At 31.5% G+C, this 17,658-nt stretch overlaps 2 protein-coding genes across 2 annotated transcripts in view; one reads left to right on the top strand and one right to left on the bottom strand.

The window, feature by feature from the left end:
* The window catches only part of LOC145297505 (uncharacterized), a 230,953-nt gene extending 218,783 nt beyond the window's left edge, over window positions 1-12,170 (bottom strand). The window contains exon 1 of the mRNA XM_080143405.1: window positions 12,032-12,170. The gene's annotated coding sequence lies outside the window, so the exon portion shown is untranslated. The remainder of the gene's footprint in view (window positions 1-12,031) is intronic.
* The window catches only part of LOC145297506 (uncharacterized), a 236,946-nt gene continuing 228,102 nt past the window's right edge, over window positions 8,815-17,658 (top strand). The window contains exon 1 of the mRNA XM_080143406.1: window positions 8,815-9,379. Within this exon, the coding sequence (XP_079999532.1) occupies window positions 9,209-9,379 (171 nt within the window). The 5' untranslated portion in view covers window positions 8,815-9,208. The remainder of the gene's footprint in view (window positions 9,380-17,658) is intronic.

Raw genomic sequence — 17,658 nt, forward strand, 5'->3', positions numbered from 1 at the left:
CAATCAACTCTGGTGTTTTAACTTCCTTACTCTTCCCACGCCTCTCATCCTCCTCCACAGACTACTTGCCTTCCTTGAATCTCTTATATCACTCAAAAACTGATGTTCGATTCATGCAAGATGGTCCAAAAGCAGTCTAAAGCATTCCATATGTTTCTGTAGCATTTTTACAAGTTTAAAACAGAATTTTATTGCATATTGTTTTTTAAAGTGTCCTCGCGTCCAGATTGCATTTTTGAAATTCACCAGCTACGATAACCAGGATTTAGTATGATGAATTCTAATTCCTGTTGTAGCTAATGATTTGAACCTGAAATCATAAAAATTAGTCCAGCATTTTTGAATTTTCAAGAGTCTACAACAATTTTAAATATCTGTATAAAAACTCTGGAAACTTATCTTTAATAATGCACTGGGATACTAGCAAAAGTACCTGTCGTTGACTGATAGGTTATGAAAAGGAAGGGTTGTAAAGAGATAGCTTTGAATTTGGGGGTATCAAAACCAAACAAATTATGATGAAAGTAAAAATAAAATAGATAAACCCCATAATTTATTATACCATACCTGTTCACGCTGAAACACTTATCACAAAATTCTGTGAATCTATATTAAAAAACCTTGTTAATCTTTGTGACATATTTACATTCTATCGAGGCCAGGCGCGAACTGACACCCCATAATTATATTATACCATATTTCTTCAAACTGAAACATAATTATCAAAGTATACTTACGCAGATAGATATGAAAAATCTTTATTAGTTTGTGCCTACTTCCATTCTATGGAAGCCAGGCGCGAACGCAGACCCCACAATTTTATTATACCATCCCCATTTAAGTTAAAACATACTTATCAAAGTATTATTATGTACATCTATATCACAAACTCTTGTAAACGGTTTTTTTTTAATTTTTTATTTCCATACTTTGTGAACCAGGCGCGTACGCAGACCCCCACAATTTTAATGAATCATCATTATGCCAGGTCAAACATACCCATTCCTGCGTCTCGATACATCTTTTATCATTATATGTGATCAGTTTTCTATAATAGTCAACCATATAGGAGCCTGTTCGTGACCAGACACACACACAGGCGTTCAGCTTTATATATATATATAGATATCTATAATATAAAGCTGAACGTGTGTGTGTGTGTGTGTGTGTGTGTGTGTGTGTGTGGTCACGAATAGGCTCCTATATGGTTGACTATTTTAAAAAACTGATTACATATAATGATAGAAGATGTATCGAGGATCAGGAATGAGTATGTTTGATCTGGCAGGACACTGGGTAATAAAAATTGTGGGGTCTGCGTTCACGCCTGGACCCCAAAGTATGGAAATAAAAAATGAAAAAAAACGTTTACTAGGGTGTTTTATATAGTTGTACATAAGAATACTTTGATAAGTATGTTTTAACTTAAATAGAGATGGTATAATAAAATTGCGGGGTCTGCGTTCGTGCCTGTACTCCATGGAAATATGGCACAAACTTTAACAAAGACTTTTCATATCTATTTGCGTAAGTATACTTTGATAATTATGTTTCAGTTTGAAGAAATATGGTATAATAAAATTATTGGGTGTTCGTTTGCGCCTGACCTCCATAGAATGTAAATATGTCACAAAGTTTTACAAGGTTTTTTAAAAGGGGTGAGGGTCCACAATAACACCTTAACTTTAATGTTAATTCACGTTAGATTTATTTTTTTTTTTTTAGTTGAATCATATTGTGTCAAATAAATAAATTCACCTCATAAATTTACGTTCTTATTAAAGTGAAAGCCAAAAAAAGTTGGAACTTTAGACAATTCTCGACACAAATTTTGCATAATTCTGTTTTTTCCTTCTCCACTTGCATGTGACACTCTTTTGAAAATAGATAAATAGATAAATAATAAAAATAAGAACGTTACTTGTTATCGTGTCAAAAGAAGGAAAATCCTGCTCACGTGATTACGTGTCTTTTTTAAAACATTTACATGACCTTTTTATTTTTATTTATATATCTGTTTAAGCCTTTTTATCAGTGGAGTAGAAGGAATTCAGTTGATTACAACCCTTTCTGCGTGTTCTTTACATTACAATGGTACAACTCTGAATCCGACGGCGAAATATAACACCGTTCAATACTGTACAACTGGAATTAAGCTTTTCTGCTTGAAAAGGGCGCCATTTTCTTCTTATTCATAATTATATCGATTCTTTGTTTTAAAAAACTAAAGTAATTACGTGTTTACTTTTTTAATATCCCATTTTGCTGTTTCGGATTATTTTACTAAAGTAAGTAAAGCTTCATTATTTTTCGAAACTGCTTTTGTTTCTTTGTTTTTCGATATTTCGTCGATATTATTTAGTAAGAAAAAGCCAACAAACGACTACCCGAAAAAAAAATATACAAGAAATAAATGTTACCATAGTCAATAAAAGTTCAGTTTATTTTTTGTTTGTTTGTTTTGAAATAGTTTTTAATGCTCTTTACTTGAAATAATTTCAGCGAACCGAAATTAAAACGAAATTTGAGGCGATAACTACTTAAATGAATTTTTATATAAACTACACATGCCATAATCGAATATTCTTCAAGCACAAAATAACAGAAAACATTAAAATATGTTTATAAATATTCCTTACGTTGACGGAACCCTCTTAAATTGTTAACACAGAATGATCAGGTGCCCCTCCTTCAAACTGAAAACGGGGCTCTCCATTTTAAAGTCGCTGCCATTTTGATTTTTTTTAAACCTGTCCGTGAATTAAAAAAAAATGTTTTTACACACTACTAAAAATACAAACCAATGAACTTTTCTACCATAAAAGTAACTTTTATTGACTATGGTAACATTTATTTCTTGTATATTTATATTATATAATTTTCTCTTTGTAAGGAAACATCATTTTGTTGGTCACTCTTGGCTATGAATGGAAAAAAAGGTGTATATAAAAAAATATATTTTCGCGAAAATTATCTTTACTTTCATCATATTTTGCTTAGGGTAAAATTTTTGAGTATCAAAACCTATCTCTTTACAACCCCCTCCTTTTCATAACCTAGCATACTTTCATCAATCCCAGTCCATTTTCTGTAGGCTGTTTTTGAACCCAGTTAACGACGGGTACTTCTGCTAGTATATATATATATATATATATATATATATATATATATATATATATATATATATATATATATATATATATATATACTTGTTTATTGTTATATAAACATGCTTACATCCCGCTGCTACAAATAGCCACTTGTTTCAATCAAACAACAGATATCATCAGGCAGCGACTTGACTATTCAAAAGTTCAATGAATAATTTTGAACTTTTGAATAGTCAAGTCGCTGCCTGATGATATCTGTTGTTTGATTGAAACAAGTGGCTATTTGTAGCAGCAGGATGTGAGCATGTTTATATAACAATAAACAAGTATAATCAGCTCTTTTTATTGAGCACTATCTAACAACCTCGTTGAATTCATTAGTCCATTACTTTTGAATATAAAAAAAACCCGAGTATATATATATATATATATATATATATATATATATATATATATATATATATATATATATATATATATATATATGCTCCTTCAGTCTTAGACAGACTATGGATACCCACGAAGGGTTGCTGGCGCATGGTATTTTTGTGACAGGAGGTGCGCAATCCCCGACCACACCTGAGACGACATTGTTAAATACTAGTGGCAAATGTAGTACAGGAGGATTGGAAACCAACAAACTGACAAAAGCCTAGAATTCCCAAATAGTTACCCATCTGGTACTAACCAAGCTCAAAGTTGCTTAAGTTCGGTAGACAGACTATGGATACCCACGAAGGGTTGCTGGCGCGTGAAATATATATATATATATATATATATATATATATATATATATATATATATATATATATATATAACCGGTGCGTCAACGCGATTGTGCCATATATATATATATATATATATATATATATATATATATATATATATATATATATATATATATATATATATATATATATATACAGTTGAAAATTTTAACATGTGCAGGTATTTCAACGATCAGTATAATTTATGTTCAAACTGACACCTAGGAGAGTAGCACGTAAATGATATAAATAGGCTATATAAATAGTACCAAAATAGACACTATATATATTATATTTAACAGAAAAAGCAATGAAAACGGTGAACCGATGATTGTAATACAAAAAATAAAGAATATATATATTACAAATATATTATATATATATATATATATATATATATATATTACATATAATATATACAAAATAGTCTTATTTGTCGTATTCCGAATTTTACTGGGTTTATATAATTCAATAATCGTTCATATACCAATAAAAGAAATGACTTATACAAAATATATATATATATAATATATAAATGTATACATTATATAAAATATATACATAATATATACAATATATATAATATATATAGATTATATATAATATATATGTAATAAATATATATTATATGTATAATATATATAATATATAAATAATATATATATAATATAAAGCTGAATGTCGGTGTGTGCGTATGTTTGTGTGGGGGGTGTATGGTCACGAATAGTCTCCTATATGGTTGACTATTTTAAAAAAACTGATTACATGTAATGATAGAAGATGTATCGAAACACAAGAATGGGTTATGTTTGATCTGGCAGAAGGGGGTTCATTAAAATTGTGGGGTCTGCGTTCGCGCCTGGTTCACAAAATATGGAAATAAAAAATTTAAAAATTAAAACAAAAACGTTTACAAGTGTTTTTGATATAGATGTACATAATAATACGTTGATAAGTATGTTTTAACTTAAATGGGGATGGTATAATAAAATTGTGGGGTCTGCGTTCGCGCTTGGCCTCCATAGAATAGAAATAGACACAAACTATAATAAAGATTTTTCATATCTATCTGCGTAAGTATACATTGATAATTATGCTTCAGTTTGAAGTAATATGGTATAATAAAATTATGGAGTCTTCGTTCGCACCCGATCTCCATAGAATGTAAATATGTCACAAAGTTTAACAAGGTTTTTTAATATAGATCCATAGAATATTGTGATAAGTGTTTCAGTGTGAACAGGTATGGTATAATAAATTATGGAGTTTATCTATTTTAATTTTACTTTCATCATATTTTGCTTTGGTTTTGATACCCCCGAATTCGAAGCTATCTCTTTACAACCATTCCTTTTCATAACCTATCATACTTTCATAAATCAGTCCATTTTCTATAGGCTGTTTTTGAACCCAGTCAACGACAGGTACTTTTTCTAGTACAATATATAATATATGTATAATATATATGATATAATATATATAATATACATAATATATAAAATGTATATATATATAATATATATGATATAGATATAATTTATATGTATAATATATACATAATATGTAATATATATATACGTACAATATATATTATATGTATATATAATATACATATAATATATATTTTTATTTTTTTTAAACAGTAATCTACGTGCAAGCATATATCAAAATAACTACCTCTCGTCATTGTAAATTTACTATTTCTATGAATCTAGGTATTTTTAATATTTTACGTATTTAGTTATTAATTTATTGTCTGTGGTTTTCATTTAGTATTTTGTTGTTGTGTGCTTTAATTATTATATATTATATGTGTATATATATATATATATATATATATATATATATATATAATATATATATATATATATATATATAATATATATATAATATATGTATATAAATTTCCATACGTTCATTTTGATGCTGGTTTGTCAAATAAAAATGTGGATATATTCTAATAAAACTTGTAGAGTAATTTTTAAAAATGAGCATTTTATTTTTATTTAGGATAACTTTCCTGATTACATAACTTCCTGTTTTTTCCAAAGCTGTATGTAATTTCTTGATTAGTATTAGTTTCTTATGCTGTGATATCCTTAACGGCGAATCTAACCTGATTCAAATTAAGTTTTTATTACTAATATTTTACGAAGAAGATTAACTAATTGAGTGACTTCTTGCTTTCTTTTAAAACATAAATATGAAACTTAGAAACATTGTTACGTTACGATTAATTCAAATATGGCGCTACATACAATTGCGCCAAAAAAAGAAAGTCCTCACTTTTCATTTTTTTCAAATATGCAAATTTAAGCTACATTCAATGTAAATGTCTAAACAACCTATACCTCATTTGATTCACCTTTTATTCCTCTATAATTTTACATTTTGACTTTTAATTAAAGTATCTTAATGTTCACGTCAATTTTTAAAAAAAATTACTTTTTGGCCGCCATTTTATGTATTTTGTCTCCTTATGTGATCTGAAATAGGCGTTTTTTTTTTTTTCTCTGTAAAATTTCAATATATCCTATAAGTCATTTTTCCCTTATGGTTTTTAAATGTTCTCATTTCTTTTTGTCATCATGTAGTCTTTATAAAGAGAAAAAAGATTGTATTTTTTTCAAGGAATAGCGATTAATTGACATAAATAGCAATGTAAATATCTCCAACTAACTCGAAAAGAAGAAAAATTCCACCTCTACAATATAGAGTTCCTTAAATTCTGGAAAACGTTCTACTCTAATAGTTTCTTTCCTCGAACTTCTAGACTTTGGAATTCTCTCCCGGGTGCCTGCTTCCCTGACTGTATGTACATGCAGAAGTTCAAGTATAATGAGAACAGACATTTCGCTGCTTAACCCCCTACATAGTGTCCCCGTAGATTTGGTCCCAAATAGTAGCTCATTACATATGTAACAGAGCACATATAACCGCGCATGAGAATATCAGCAGCAGCCAAAAAATGGACGGCAAGCGATTGTATTATCAGAGCAGCGTTTGAGTGCGTATGCAAATTGGCAAATGTGCTCGGTCTTGGCTCTGAAAAAAACAAAAGAAAAACGACAACACATGATCAGGAAGAAACTGTCGACGCCCGAAGGAGACAAGCGTGTAAACGCGTGGAGGCGAGAATGGGCTGTGGCAGCGGTCGGAAGAAAGAGAAACGCTGCAGGTTAGATGGACATGTGGCAGCGAGATACTTTTTAAGTGTTATCGAGACGGGAGAGTAACGGTAATAAATACTTATGTTCAACAAGAAAAATTCCGATCGGATTTTTGTTTCTTTTTTTCTAGTTTTAATTTTATGAATTTTTTTCTAGTTTTATTTTTATGAATTTTTTTCTAGTTTTATTTTTATGAATTTTTTTTCTAGTTTTATTTTTATGAATTTTTTTCTAGTTTTATTTTTATGAATTTTTTTTTCTAGTTTTAATTTTATGAATTTTTTCCTAGTTTTATTTTTATGAATTTTTTTCTAGTTTTATTTTTATGAATTTTTTTCTAGTTTTATTTTTATGAATTTTTTCCTAGTTTTAATTTTATGAATTTTTTTCTAGTTTTAATTTTATGAATTTTTTTCTAGTTTTAATTTTATGAATTTTTTTCTAGTTTTATTTTTATGAATTTTTTTCTAGTTTTATTTTATGAATTTTTTTCTAGTTTTATTTTCATGAATTTTTTTCTAGTTTTATTTTTATGAATTTTTTTTCTAGTTTTATTTTTATGAATTTTTTTCTAGTTTTATTTTTATGAATTTTTTTCTAGTTTTATTTTTATGAATTTTTTTCTAGTTTTATTTTTATGAATTTTTTTCTAGTTTAATAAATACGAAATGTGCATAAACTAAAATATCATATTTTAGCATATTTTACACTGGACGTCTTTTTCGTAACAATAAAAACATAAAAAATGTTTTAAATGTTTAAAAGATCTCAATTAAATCATTTCTCTGGTAAATCTAGAGTTATTTTCATAACTGAAATAATTTTTTTAGTTTTTTTTATTAGGGACTTTCCTTTGTACACCATTCCGATCCTAATGTTATATCCCAATTATAATTAACAAACAGCGTGACCCGACTTTGCCCGGGATTGAATGATTATCAATAAATTTTCCACACTTTAAATACTTGTATTGTCATGATGAACTGGGAAGAAGGTTCACATGCTTCCCCTCAATAACTTAGTTCACAACACATTGTAGTCTACATTGCACTGTAGAGAACCTACTGTTTATTTTATGAAATTATTTTTATATAATTGCTCGGATTACAATTTAAGATACAAAAGTCACGTATCATGGTTTATTTGTGCTCTAAAAGAAAACATTTATTTCGAACGCGCCCCTATCTTATCAAAAAAATTACTGTTGATTTTATATGCCGGACCCTTCTGCTTCTGTGGTGATAAAACTTATCAAATTGTAATGTTAGACTGTATGAGGATGTTAACTTTGGTCAAAATCGGACAGTTTATTTTTTAATTGAACTTTTTCGATTATGGATTTTCGATACTTATCGGAGGCATTCTAATACAAAGCCTATCTAAGTACACTCCCAGACACATAAAGTACATTTGTGTGAAATTTTTTAAAAATCGACCCAGCCGTTTCGCAGTCAATATGGAACGAATTCACACACATAGAGATACACACACAAGGTGCCTTTTATACATAAGTAGTGATTACAATGTTCTCATGTCGTCTTCTTAAAAAATTTACGCTTTTTAATTTTACACTTTTTTAAAAATTATTTTTAATTGACAAGAAAATAATAAGTCTGTACGTTTGAAACTGTAACGAATTATCGTAACTTGATGTTACAGTTATCCTATGTAAACGTCATATAAAATTCTGACCAATCAAGACTTGTTTAAGAAAAAAAAAAAATATTACGACGACATTTTTCTTTTCGCCCTTTTTTATCGCCCCATTACACAATCAGTATTTTTGCCCTGGACGGGAAACCACATTAATGAAGGGGTTTAAATACCCGCTGTGACCGAAGAGGCAGTGGGTGAAATATATATATACATACATAAAAACACATAAATTACAAAAAAATAAAAGAGAAAGAAGAAACGCGGTGAACCGTAGAGTATACCCGCAAGTCACCGGTCTAACATGATTGAAAAGTCAAACGAATTGTATCTTCGAAGAGACGCCATTACAAGCTTTCGTTGAGACGTGGGAGTTTTTCTTTTTTTTTTTTTTCTTTTTTTTAGATTACTGTACGATTGTTTTCCCTCACGAGAAAGATTTTTTTTTATTTCTTCTTATAGCAAAAATTACAAGTCTGAACTATAGTAAAACAACAAAAAAAGAGCGATGGCTAGTCATCGTCCTATTGCTAAACCCATGCTAAGCGATGAATTTATATCCTCCCTTCCAGACTTATCTTCGGCAATTGCTTCGATTCGATTACACGATGTAAAAATAGAAGGTGTAACGAATTTGGAAGAAGCCAAAACAGCATTGTTTCGACACATTCGACAAAAGGTAAGGAAATCAGTTTGCCTCAATCTACATTCGTCTACTTCGACATGTTTCATGTCTATACGACTTTCATGTTTTAATCTTACAACACATTCGAAGGCCTATAAACTTAAGGGTAAATTTTTACCTGGTTTCCACAAAGTGACAACTTTTAAGTGGTTTTCGGGTATGCTGAAAACGAATATCGCATTAAAAATTTCCGTAAATAAGTATTTTTCCGGATATTAAGAAACGTCATTTCTTGTGTTATTGTTGGCGGCCATATTAGTACGCGTGAGTGTAAACGCACTCCGAGCAACTATGCGTAGGCGCACGCGTACCAACATGGCCACCGGTAATAACATAAGAAATGGCATTGCTTAATATCCGGAAAACTACTTATTTGCCGTAAATTTAAATACGATTTTCGTTTTCAAAAATCGTCATTTTAAAAGAAAATGTTAGGCTGGAAACAAGGTAAAAATTTACCAAATTAAGGCTCTTAAGCTGGGAGTAAAGTGTAATATCTGTTCTAATACTAATCTTCACCTTTTCTGTCTTCGGTCAAAGAGGAAAAGGAAAGATCCATCTAAATTGGAACAAGGTTTTTGTTGTTGTTTTTGTTCGACCCTAAATATATACCTCTTGGGAAGCTGGATTCTCCCTCTATTAAAGCCGACCTTGTGTCTAACTTTAACTTAGTGTGGATGATAGTAAATAGAAACTACTTAGGATGTCAGTTTACGGATCGTGCTGAAATAATACATTTAGAAAGCCATTTTTAACAGGAGGAGGAGACTTTTAACTATTCTGTATTTTCACGTACATATTTCATAGAGAAAAGCTAACCTAAAAAATTGAATTTAACTTGAAAATCCTATCTAAAAAAATATATCACAGTCCGTAAATTGCACAACTATCATGATCTCTATGCACCCTATCGTGATGTGTGAACAAATTACATCCGCTGGTGATACCCAATTTGGGAGCTTTAGAGAGTACAGAATCTACTCGAATTTGCCATTACTCCCAGGTCCACTTTTACTCTGGAGTGGAAGTACCCGTTAGGAGTCACATCTAAGGGTCAAACAGAATTTGCTTTTCTGAATTTTTAGGTGAGGTTTAATAATGTGTGCCGTTTAAATTATTTGGACTACTATTCTCATCTTGAGTGTTATTTTCATGTTTAGTCTCCGGCCTTCTTTAAGTGTCTCTTGTCGAACTCGGAAATCTTTCTGTCAAACTTCGGAATATGTACGGAATTTCGAACCCTTTATTTTATCAACGAGGGGAGAATGCTCTCGTCCTGTCAGCCATACTCTCGCAGAATTCTATATATTGTTTCTGAGTTTGTGTTTTTTTAGATGAGGATTTATAATTCGTATTGTTTTGATAATTTTGACTACTGTTCTCATCTTGAGTGTTATTTTCATAACGTTTCGACCGATGTAACCTTCGACATTCTTAAAGGGCATCTAGTCGGCAAGGACCGTGATGTAACGGAATTCAGTTCTAAGTCACACTCTTATGGAGGTTAAGGGTTCAATCTTTAATATATTAAATTTACAATTGCGAATTACTTAATACTTCATTTATTGCTGATGGAATGAGAGAATGCTACCCCATATAGATTAAATAAAGAGTTCCGTTCGAAATTCTGTGCAGATTACCGAGTTTGACAAAAAGATTTATGAGTTCGACAAAATATACCTGTAAAAAGCCGGAGGTTGCATCGGCCAAAACTCTGTAAGAAAAAAAAACTCTCAAGAAATTATTTAAATAGTTTCTAAATGATAGATTCTATTAAACTTCTGATTTCATTGAAGCGTTTAACATTCCAAAATTGCTGGCAATGTTTAGTGATTAGTTTTGCCTGACTTTGCAAGCTGTGACAGCACAAACTAATTCACCATATTAATTAATGTTATCTGATGGTTACGGGTCTCGTTTGGGGGTTTAGATTTTTATTTTATTTTTATTTTGCAAATATTAATTTGTTTTTGTTTTGTGTGTGTGTGTGTGTGTGTGTGTGTGTGTGTGTGTGTGTGTGTGTGTGTGTGTGTGTGTGTGTGTGTGTGTGCGTGTGTGTGTGTGTGTGGTTTCTTTTTGTTTTCCCCCAAAACTATCCGTCGTATAAAAGAAAATTTCTTCGTTAATATTCTATATTAGATACGTCATTATTATGATGTTTAATTTGTAGTATATTTCAATTTCAGTTTTCATTAAAACTGTTTGATTTTATTATTTGTTTCTTATAAAAGTACATCTTTCCCCTTAACCCTACAACTAACCCTAACCATGATGTAAAAACCCCTCTTCCCAAAAACTCTCTGAACGAAACAAAGACAAGAGAGTAGTGCCCCTCGTTTATTTGAAGGTGTAAAGTTTTTGTTTTTAAATTGTTTTGTTTTTGTTTGTTTTGTTTTTTTCTAACTTTTTAAATACGCTAATTGTCATCATACTTGGAATATTTGGAAAAATAAAATTAAAACGAAAAAAAGAGGAAATCCGCGAAAACAGAAAAAAATTAGTTTTTGCAAAGTAATGAACTAAAAACAAGAAAAAAAATTAATAGGGTGGATTGATTTTCCCTGTCACCGGTTGTGAAATCAGACAAATCTAATTGATAAGATTTGGCAACCGTTTCTAGAAGCTAGTTGCTTCAATATAACCTACCTTTATGGATGCCACTTTAACGGGTATACCACGTTCGTTCAAAGTGTACCTGGGGGTAATGAGAGTTAGAGAGTAACTTGATACTCCTTAAAAATTTCCAATCGTCGCCTCTTCTTCACCGCCGGTAGTTTTGTGTCTTGGCGTGAAATCAATTAGACAGTTGGTCAAGGTGAAAAATAAGATGTCGATTTAAGAAAAAGAACGGAGGTAGAATGTGTTAAAAAGATATATTCCTATGTGGAGAGGCCCTGTCGGTGGGGCATTAGAATACACCGACTGCCCCTCTGCAGAGGGTAAAAGTCCCTCAATGGGGGTCCTGGATATGACCTTAAACTATATCCAGTGGTGAGGCCCCAGCTTGTGGGCTTTGGGGAGTGTGGAGCCACCCTTTAATTACCATTGCTCCCAGGTCCACTCTGACCCAGAGTGGTAGTACCTGTTAGGGTTCCAACTATGGGTTCAATAGAAACCGACTTGAAAACAACAAATATATTCTATGAAAAAATCTTTCTTCAAAATTTTTGGATTCGGCATTAAATAACCCGAAAAGGGTTGATATGCCGTAAAACAAAAACAACCAACCAACCTATGTGAAGAATTTGGTTAGGGTGTGAACATCTTGATCAAGGGTCCTATCACTTCGGGTCAGCATGAACCTGGAAATAGTAGTAAATACTTTCCATTCGCACTAATTAGTTACATTGAAACGGTTTTAGCTTTTAAAATGACTGTCAAATTTTATTGGAAAATTTTATTCATTTTTTTTCAAACAATGACAGGGAAAATGAATCCAACGTACTAATTGGTCGTCCGGTTATTTATTTATTTTTTCTATTTCGGATTTCTTTTTAATATATACTGTTTGATTTTATTATTTGTTTCTAACAAAACAAAAGATATTCCCCTTCAACCCTAGCATTAACCCTAAGTCCAGGTGGCAATAATATTTTAACAAAAAAGCACTTTTCATGTTATTATTTGATGATAATTAATTAAATTTTCAAAATAAAAACAAAAAAAAGTACGAGATCGCTTCCTTGCAGACAACAGCATGGTCGTCTCCAAATCCAATAGAAACAAATACCTCATAAGTAATCAAACTTTGTTCTTTGCATTAATCAATTTAAGTGATCTCATAATATTCGTCAACCAATTCCCCATTACATAAAGCCTTATCCTCGAGTGTTGTGTTTTTGTTTTCCTTATTAAATGGGTACTCCTTAGTAAAAGCGTGTTGGTTCCAAAACCGAAACGATCTAATACATTTTTCTAAAATAATTTTTTATTCTCAATGTTATATAATATTGATGAGGAGAAGGAGCCTTATAAAAGATCAAATATGTTTACCACCTTTCAAAACTGGCTACTCTGTGTGTATGCGTATGCGCATGCGTGTGAACGATTATGGAGTCGTGTGTATAATATTTGCGAATTCCGCTATTTAAGACAAACTTTTGAATTTCAATAATTTATTAAGAACAAGATTAAATGTCAAATGTTTGACAGATTTAAATAAATAAACCTAGCAAATTAAGATACATGTTCAGCGATGGGTAATATTCTAGTGTGTGTATATATATATATATATATATATATATATATATATATATATATATATGAGTCATTCACATACAGTACTGTTTCGCTGTACCATAACTCATCAGTGCGGCTAGACAGGCAACTACCTCAAGCTAGGTTCGAAACCCAAACGACAGTCAAAGCTTCTAACCATTACGCTATACGGTTGCTGCTGTGCAGGTAGTGAATTTACGATCGTTTGACATCGTCCAAATGCCTAAGCTCGATTTATTTACACAAAGAGCATCGCTTAATATGCTAATAGCAGTTTGTATATCACTTCCCAATATGCTCAACCCAAGATAGGGAACATATATATAAATGTTATCCAGGTAGACCTTATTAAATACAACGGAGATAATTTGCTTTATATATATATTTTTTTTTTCGATTTTCCGTATAATCTGTTTTATATCAAAATCGAAAATATGACAACAATACTCCATACATGGGCGAATGGTGGCCTTATAGAGGGACAGAATATTTTTGGGCGTTAATAGCTTTCTAGTACGGTAGACAGAGCCTACCTTCTTCGCAGCGGTCCTGGCAATGCTCTCAATGTAATTGTTCCAACTCATGTTCCCTGTGAACGTTCGGCCGAGGAGTTTAAAAGAAGTACTTTCAGGTAATGTGTTCTTGGCCATTGCTATTGGTGGTGGAGAAGGTTTCTTGTAATTATTGAACGAAACAAGTTTAGTTTTGGAAGCATTGAATGTGACCATCCATTTTTGTCCCCATTCTACTACAGACTGGAGGTCATCCCCTAGTGTTTTTGCCATTTCCTTGGATATGTGTTCATTTGTTTTCCTGTCGTGCCTGTTATAGTGTGTGGTGTCATTAGCATATATACCCATCTCAGAGGCAGTTTTGTCAGGGATGTCATTTATGAATATTAGGAATAATAGAAGTCCAAGAATACATAAGGATAATACATAATAATCAACAGGGGATTGATTCTATAATAGCACATACGCAATCTGCATCAACTAAAATATCATGTTTAAGTGTATTATACGACAAGCCAAAACCGGACTGCCAGCTAGTATATATATATATATATATATATATATATATATATATATATATATATATATATATATATATATAATCTCAAGTCATGTCATATGCTACTGGTACCATGTAACCCAGTACTATCTGCCTCATGGTCGGGTCACCGGCGACTAAACTGGTTCCCCCACCAGACTTGTTTGGTGAGGAGGGTGGCTAGTCTCCCTGAAGGATTAAAAACAAGACCTTCCAAAGAGCTAATGTACCCTTTCGGGGTCAACGGCCAACTAGCACCGCGTGTGTTTGTGTGTATGTTGGCGTGGAGAGGGCTCCTGTAAGCCGTAGTGAAGGCAACCTTTCTAGGAGAAGCAAATCTCTGATTTAAAAAACTATAAGGCGGGAGACCAGTACCCCGCATTAAGCTGGTCTGCAGTTTAACTTGTTGCTGGTTATCTTGCTCTTGCTTGTTGCCGGGTTTCAACCGAGAGAGAGAGACTTAGCTGTCGTACAAAGCTAAGACTCTGTAACATCATCTGTGTATAGACACTCCCTATTAAAATGGTCCCGTGGCGATGGAAGTCATTTTTGGGCTCATGGACTTTAAGTGTCTGAGGGAGTGGCACTCATCTGACAAGACGCTGCAATCATATATATATATATATATATATATATATATATATATATATACAGGGTGACCCCCCCCCCCAAAAAAAAAAGAAGCTAAATGGAGGCCATCTAGAACATATGCTGTAGAACGGAGCAAAAAAAGGCCAAAGACCCTAGTGTTTTGATGTGATGTTTTGAATATAATAAACTAGTTATGACCAAAGTTTTATTTCATTTGGACAAAACACTAAGGAACGGGGCCTAATTAGAATTGGGGTCGGTTTTTTTTTTTTGTTTTTTGTTTTTCTTTTTAGTCACCCTGTATATATCAATGAGCCACAGGAAACGGATGTTTTTGAGAAAACCAAAAATTCAAAAATTTTATAACGTACATAAAACATTTACTAAACTCTGCCAATTTGGAATATTTAGAAGCGAAAAATAATGTCTGACAAATGATGGCTATTTTGACGGGCACAAATTTGAAATCGTTTTCTAAAATTAGCCTCCACTTTCGCCGTTTTCGTGACTCACCCAAATATATACACGGTGGAGCGATAAAATTTTTGCACTAGAAAAGACGAAATAATTTAATTTTCGGTTGATGAAAACCGGTTTTCTTTTATCCTTTTTTTTTTTTGTTGTTGAAGACCATCTACTGGTTGGCCAGTTGTGTACAAATTCCGAGAGCAATAGGAGCCTCATATCATGTCTGAAAGTGACATAATGTTCAACGAGTTAGATAGGAGATGCGCCGCTGTACAACTCCTGCTCTGATCCAAGTTATAACAACAGGACCATGCCAGCTCCCTCAAAATGCAAATCCGGACGATTCAATGCTTGAGGGCACAGCTCAATGAAAAAGTTTTCGGCCACAGTTATGGTCTTTGGTGTGGTTTCAAGTAAGGACCAGATCATGCCAGATTACATCTTCGAGTTCGACTTGAAAGTCAACACCAAAATGTACCTGATGTGCTGAAGAGTGTGGTGATTCCCTAGTGCAATCAGGTAACCGCTGGCAGACCCTTGGTGTGGCAGCAAGTCTCGGCGCCGGTACACAAGTCCAAAGAGGCCAAGACTCGATTTCAGAAGGTGTGCTACAACTTTGTACTCTTCTCTCACTGGCCCTCTCTTTCTCCGACCATAACCTGCAGGACTATTCCTCTGGTCATACATCGAAAATATCACCAATATGACCCCCCATAACACCAAAGCCGTGATAAAACTACTCAAATGCACTTGCGATATTTAGCTGTTTAAGGTGTTACTCTTGGCTCCTTCTTTCAGCGGATTATTTTGATCATCGATACTTATCGATGACATTCCGATACAGAATCTATCTAAGAAAATTGCCAGGTACATAAAGTACCTAAGTGTGAAATACCAGTTCTCATCATATCACCGAAGTTAAGCAACGTGGAGCCTGGTTAGTACCAGATGGGTGACTATTTGTGAATTCTAGGCGCTGTATGTGATACTGTGTATCGATACTTTCTCAAGACTGAAGGAAGCAATTTGGGTCAGTGATTATATATGAATAAATAAGAGTTTGCGTTTGGACAGCTCAATAATGCTATACTAGAGCTATATATATTTTTTCTTTCAAAATGCCACGTAAATAGGGATATATATGAATAGGGATGCAACAGAATTTACTCATTTTATGAAAGTTTCCTTTTATTGCTCACACCGTTGGATACAATTGTTTCAACTTATATATATATATATATGAATATATATGAATATGTATGAATATGTATGAATATATATATATGAATATATATGAATATATATATATGAATATATATATATATATATATATGAATATATATATATATATGAATATATATATATGAATATATATATATTACTTGTTTATTGTTATATAAACATGCTCACATCCCGCTGCTACAAATTGTAGCAGCGGGATGTGAGCATGTTTATATAACAATAAACAAGTATTATCAGCTCTTTTTATTGAGCACTATCTAACAACCTCGTTGAATTCATTAGTCCATTACTTTTAAATATAAAAAAAAACCCGAGTATATATGAATATATATATATATATGAATATATATATATATATTAATCTATATATATATATATATATATATATATATGAATATATATATATATATATATATATATATATATATATATATATATGAATATATATATTTAAAAAAACTAATATGTATTAAAATCAAAAATTAAAAAAAAAAATTTTCTTTAACTACAATTATTAAACATTGGAAAATTCACCAATATTTTTTTTTTCTTTTTCATAGATAAAGTTAGAAGCCAATAAAAAAAAATGATCGATCGTTCCTTAACTTTTGGGGGCTACTGTATACATATAAACATATATATATATATATATATATATATATATATATATATATATATACATACATATATATATAAATACATAT

Source organism: Euprymna scolopes, chromosome 18 (genome assembly GCF_053919585.1).
Source record: "Euprymna scolopes isolate OS-2025 chromosome 18, ASM5391958v1, whole genome shotgun sequence".
In the NCBI taxonomy this organism is placed as follows: Eukaryota; Metazoa; Mollusca; class Cephalopoda; order Sepiida; family Sepiolidae; genus Euprymna; species Euprymna scolopes.